The sequence below is a fragment of the Aegilops tauschii genome, chromosome 7, assembly GCF_002575655.3.
Source record: "Aegilops tauschii subsp. strangulata cultivar AL8/78 chromosome 7, Aet v6.0, whole genome shotgun sequence".
NCBI lineage: Eukaryota > Viridiplantae > Streptophyta > Magnoliopsida > Poales > Poaceae > Aegilops > Aegilops tauschii.
The window spans coordinates 585,871,516-585,876,161 of NC_053041.3; the positions used below are offsets into that span (position 1 = coordinate 585,871,516).

Consider the following 4,646-nt stretch of genomic DNA (forward strand, 5'->3'; position numbering starts at 1 on the left):
TGTCCCTTAGCCTGGCTAACTTCACCTGGTCGTCGTCGGTGATCGGCACGTACTCATTGTCCTCCATCGATCTACCTCACGGTGGTGTTGCAATGGAAGAGGAGCGATGGCCGTCGGTTTTGGATTAGATGGAAGAGGAGAGAAGCGGCGGTGGTCTTGCAATGGCAGAGGAGGGCAGCGGTTCTGGATTGGATGACAGCGGCGACGCGCTGGGAGAGGATAACTCAGCCCTCCTAATGACAAATTTACCCCTACCTTAACAAACGGCGCAATATAATCTTCAGTACTGACCCCACGGTCATAAGTACATTTGAGTACTTGTCAACGAGTACTACCTAGTACTACCTATTTAATTACCATTAGATCGGGATCAACCAACGTCTCAAAATAATGCTGACTATCGTAAAACTTGTAATAAACAATTGTACTCTTATATAGAACAGCCAATGAAGAGTACAACATCAATCTCACCTTTTTATTGAATTCTATTTCACTAAGGAGGTTTAGAAGGGAAGAAAAGGCCAACCGTTGGTGACTCACCATCCAGGGACACAGCTAAAAAGAGGTCAACATAACTTCCTTCCAAAGAACTATAAAATGAAAATACTATACTTATTAACTTTGGTCCACTTCTTTTCATGGTACAGCCATGGCACGAAGCAACAATTTCCTCTGGGAAACCATGAAAATGACGGTGCCAAGCAAGATGCATCCAAGACCGAAGCTTGTAAGCAGCCAACCACACCATCATGAGCTTCTTCGCATCAAAGAAGATGCAATCTAGTACCAGTTCGCCCACTAAATGAGCAAACACATCATCAGCTTCTTCGCATGAAAGAAGACACTGTAAAGAACCAGTTCGGCCACTAAATAAGCAAGCACATCGTCAACAACTCCATGCTGTTTCTACCTGTTTGCTCGTTTTCGCTATCGTTTTGTTAGTTGTAATAATGACAGCTTAGTGTACTCCCGTATGCCCTGAAAACATACAATTTGCCAGTCTACTGCCATACTGCCTCGAGTGTGGAACTTGGCGAAAGGAAAACATTCACCGAGTTTACATTGGCAGAAAACCTGGTAAATATGTGGAATGGCAAATAATCGATAGAAGTTTGCCGAGTTTCGTCCATCATAAACTCGCCGAATTGTGGCACTGGGTAATGACACACTGCCACGAATCGAGACTTTATTGGATGGATAACTACTGAGCTCCATGCTCGGCAAATAATTTGCCCAATTTCGTTCGTTACAAACTCCACAAAATGTGGCATTGGGTAATAACGCAGTGCCACGCGCTGGGCCCTTACTGGATGCGAGACTGCCGAGTTCCAAACTTAGCAAACAATTTGCCCAATTCTGCTGACTACCGAACTCGGCATATATTTTCTACTGGGCAATAAGTGCTGACACGTGGCTAATTTCTATTCGCCAAACTTTGCAGAGTTGAGTGCACTAAAACTCGGCAAACTATCACGACACGTGGCATGTCTGTTAACGGCCTGTCGCTCTGGCGGTGTGGTTCGTCGAGATTTTTCTGGTAAAAACTCGGCAAACATTGTTTAAATATTCATTGAGTTTCTGATATAAAGACTCGAGAGTATTAATGATTGCCAGGCTCCGTCCAGCCGAGTGTGATATACACCGAGTTGGGAACTTGGTGAAGAGTTTGCCGAGTCTAATATGGGCTCTGCCGAGTTTCTTTGAAACTCGGCAGAAAAAGCGATTCTAGTAGTGTGAGTCTAACACTCCTAGCTTGATATATGCATCATGCATTTCCGTGAAAACAACATGTAGAAAAATTGTCTCTACAGTATCTCTAGAGTTTATCCCCAATAGGATGCATTTAATGTTTGCAAGCTGAAATCTGGTGCAGCCACTATAGGGATACGTGTATGGAAAACAAAATTTCACCTACACAATCACACCCAAGATCTATTTATAAAAATACAACCAATAATTTAGATCTAGTTTGTTACCAACATTTAGTAGCGGAAGTACATGTTGATGTAGCGTGTCGTTCATCCCCAGTAGTAATACGCTTTGGGTCAACGTCTGAGCCTGCGGTCCAACGCTGGCTATACAGTGGAGCCCGCGCGCGTCACTGCACCACACGACCAGTCGCTGCCCTCGCGCGCACGGTCCAGAAAGCGCGACTGCTGGAAGTTGTACCATGCATGCATGGAAGTCTTGCACGTACTGCCAACACGTCCTGAAGAATTTCATGTCTGTGTGTGTGCAGTGGAGCCGTGTACACGACACGGCATCCGCGTGCCAGACTTTTTCTTCGTGGACAAGTATGCGCGACGTACACGATCGTATATATGGCCCAACCTGGGCAGCTTTATATATAGTATACCGCTGCATACCCTGTAACTAACCCAATATAGTGTGCTTGGACACCAGAGAGTTACTGTAGTTAACATGGCAATGTCACCACTTGCTGTGTGTGCCGCCGCGCTGCTGCTCGCATTGGCGGCGGGCGGCGCCATGGCCCAGGACGTGGGCTCAACCATCACGCAGGCCATGTTCGAGAGCATGCTGCCCAACCGCGACCCCTTCTATACGTACGACGCCTTCATCACCGCCGCCAAAACCTTCCCGGATTTCGGCACCACCGGCCAACTTATGAAGCGCGAGCTCGCAGCCTTCTTCGGCCAGACCTCGCACGAGACCACCGGCGGTACGCGCCTACTCATACTTTTTTTGCTGCACCAAAACGTACGTACGTACGTCTTCCAGTAAGTTAATAATAATATGACACTGATTGGTCGTGCTTGTGCTGTATGTGTATGCAGGAGGCTCACAAGGAGGATACAAGTTCATAGAGGAGATAAACAAGTCCGATCCACTCTACTACGGACGGGGACCGATTCAGTTGACAGGGCAGTCCAACTACAGGGCCGCCGGGGACGCGCTGAACCAGCCCCTGGAGAGCAACCCGGAGATAGTGGCCAACAACCCGGTGGTCTCCTTCCAGACGGCCCTCTGGTTCTGGATGACGGCGCAGACGCCCAAGCCGTCCTGCCACAACGTCATCCTCGGCAACTGGACGCCCACGGACGCCGACCGCACCGCCGGCCGGCTGCCCGGCTACGGCGTCATCACAAACATCATCAACGGCGGGGTCGAGTGCGGCATGGGCCAGATGCCAAACGACCCCAACGCGGACCGCATCGCCTACTACAAGCGCTACTGCGACATGCTCGACACCACCTACGGCGACAACCTTGACTGCTACTCCCAAAAGAATTTCGCTGCCTAGTTTTACTACTGAGCTTAGCTTACCACAGCGCAGCGTATACAATTAAATTCTATGTCTATCAATTATGAATAATAAGTGGCATATGCCATCGTGGAATAAAGATCCATCGGTTACGCAGTATAGATTTCCTACCGCCATTCATTTTGCTCTCCAGAGCTCTTCAAAAGTTTGAGTAAATAGGAAGCCCTTTCGTTACTGTATGGAAATCCCTTTTTTTCAATGATTTTCCCATCGAGGTCAGTCGGATGAGAAAAATAAATAAGTAAAAACTTACCTTAGATAGCATATTTCATGGGCTATAGCCTTTAAAACAGGCATGACTAGTCATAAAAGGAAATGTTGTGACAATCGTCGCTGACTCGCTGGGACGAGACTTGCCTGCTCCCCGCGCGTGCGCCCATCCGTGCTCCCGCGTACGTGACTTGATTTGATTGGAACAAAATATGGCTCGGCCCCACCCCCTTAAAAGCAGGGGGAATGATTTGATTAGAAAAGAAAAAAAAACAGCCGTAGGATGAAGTGGGAGCACGGATGGGAGCATGGGGAGGGAGCAGGCAAGCCGGATCCGACTCGCTGGTCCTAAAAAAAGTTCCAAAACAGCAACATTCCCCTGGAGATCGGTCGGATGAGTCAAAAAATAAAATAAAATATCATTGCCGGTCTACAAAATGATCATAGACAATAAGGACGAGTCATATAACAAAATAAAGTATCATTGCCGGTCTAAATAACAAACGGAGAGAGCATATTTTGTTGGCCATAGCATCACAGATTTCATGGTCTATAGCCTTTTGAGACCGGCCAGATGAGGCAAAAAGTGAATTTGTAGTGAGAATTGTCACTGGTCCAAAAAATGCACCACGTACCATATTTTGTGAGCCCATAGCCTTTCAGACCGGTCGGTCGGATGAGTCAAAATATGAAATGCCGTTGCCAGTCAAAAAAATGACCTGAGACAACACATTTCGTGACCTATAGCCTTTGAGACCAGCAGAATGAGTCAAAAGATGATGTGTTGTGAGAATTGCCATTGGTCAAAAAAACCTGCCCCAAGACAACAAATTTCGTGAGCCATAGCCTTTCAGACCGGTCGGTCGGATGAGTCAAAATATGAAATGTCGTTGCCGGTCCAAAAAATGACCCGAGACAACACATTTCGTGACCTATAGCCTTTGAGACCAGCAGGATGAGTCAAAAGATGATGTGTTGTGAGAACTGTCATTGGTCCAAACAACCTGCCCCAAGACAACAAATTTCTTGGGCTATTGCCTTTGAGACAGGGATGGTCACCAGTCCAAAAAATAACCATGGCCGATGAGGCGGAAACTGAAATGTCGTGAGATTCATAGCTGGTCCATGAAATGCACGAGACAGCAGATATCGT

At 47.2% G+C, this 4,646-nt stretch overlaps 1 protein-coding gene across 1 annotated transcript; it reads left to right on the top strand.

Annotated features, from left to right (window-relative positions):
- Window positions 1–2,377: 2,377 nt before the first annotated feature.
- LOC109773376 (chitinase 8-like) lies at window positions 2,378–3,379 on the top strand. Its single transcript, XM_040396865.2, has 2 exons — window positions 2,378–2,680; window positions 2,796–3,379. The coding sequence occupies exons 1-2, from the start codon at window positions 2,422–2,424 to the stop codon at window positions 3,260–3,262; spliced, it is 726 nt and encodes a 241-aa protein (XP_040252799.1). The 5' UTR covers window positions 2,378–2,421; the 3' UTR covers window positions 3,263–3,379.
- Window positions 3,380–4,646: the final 1,267 nt, after the last annotated feature.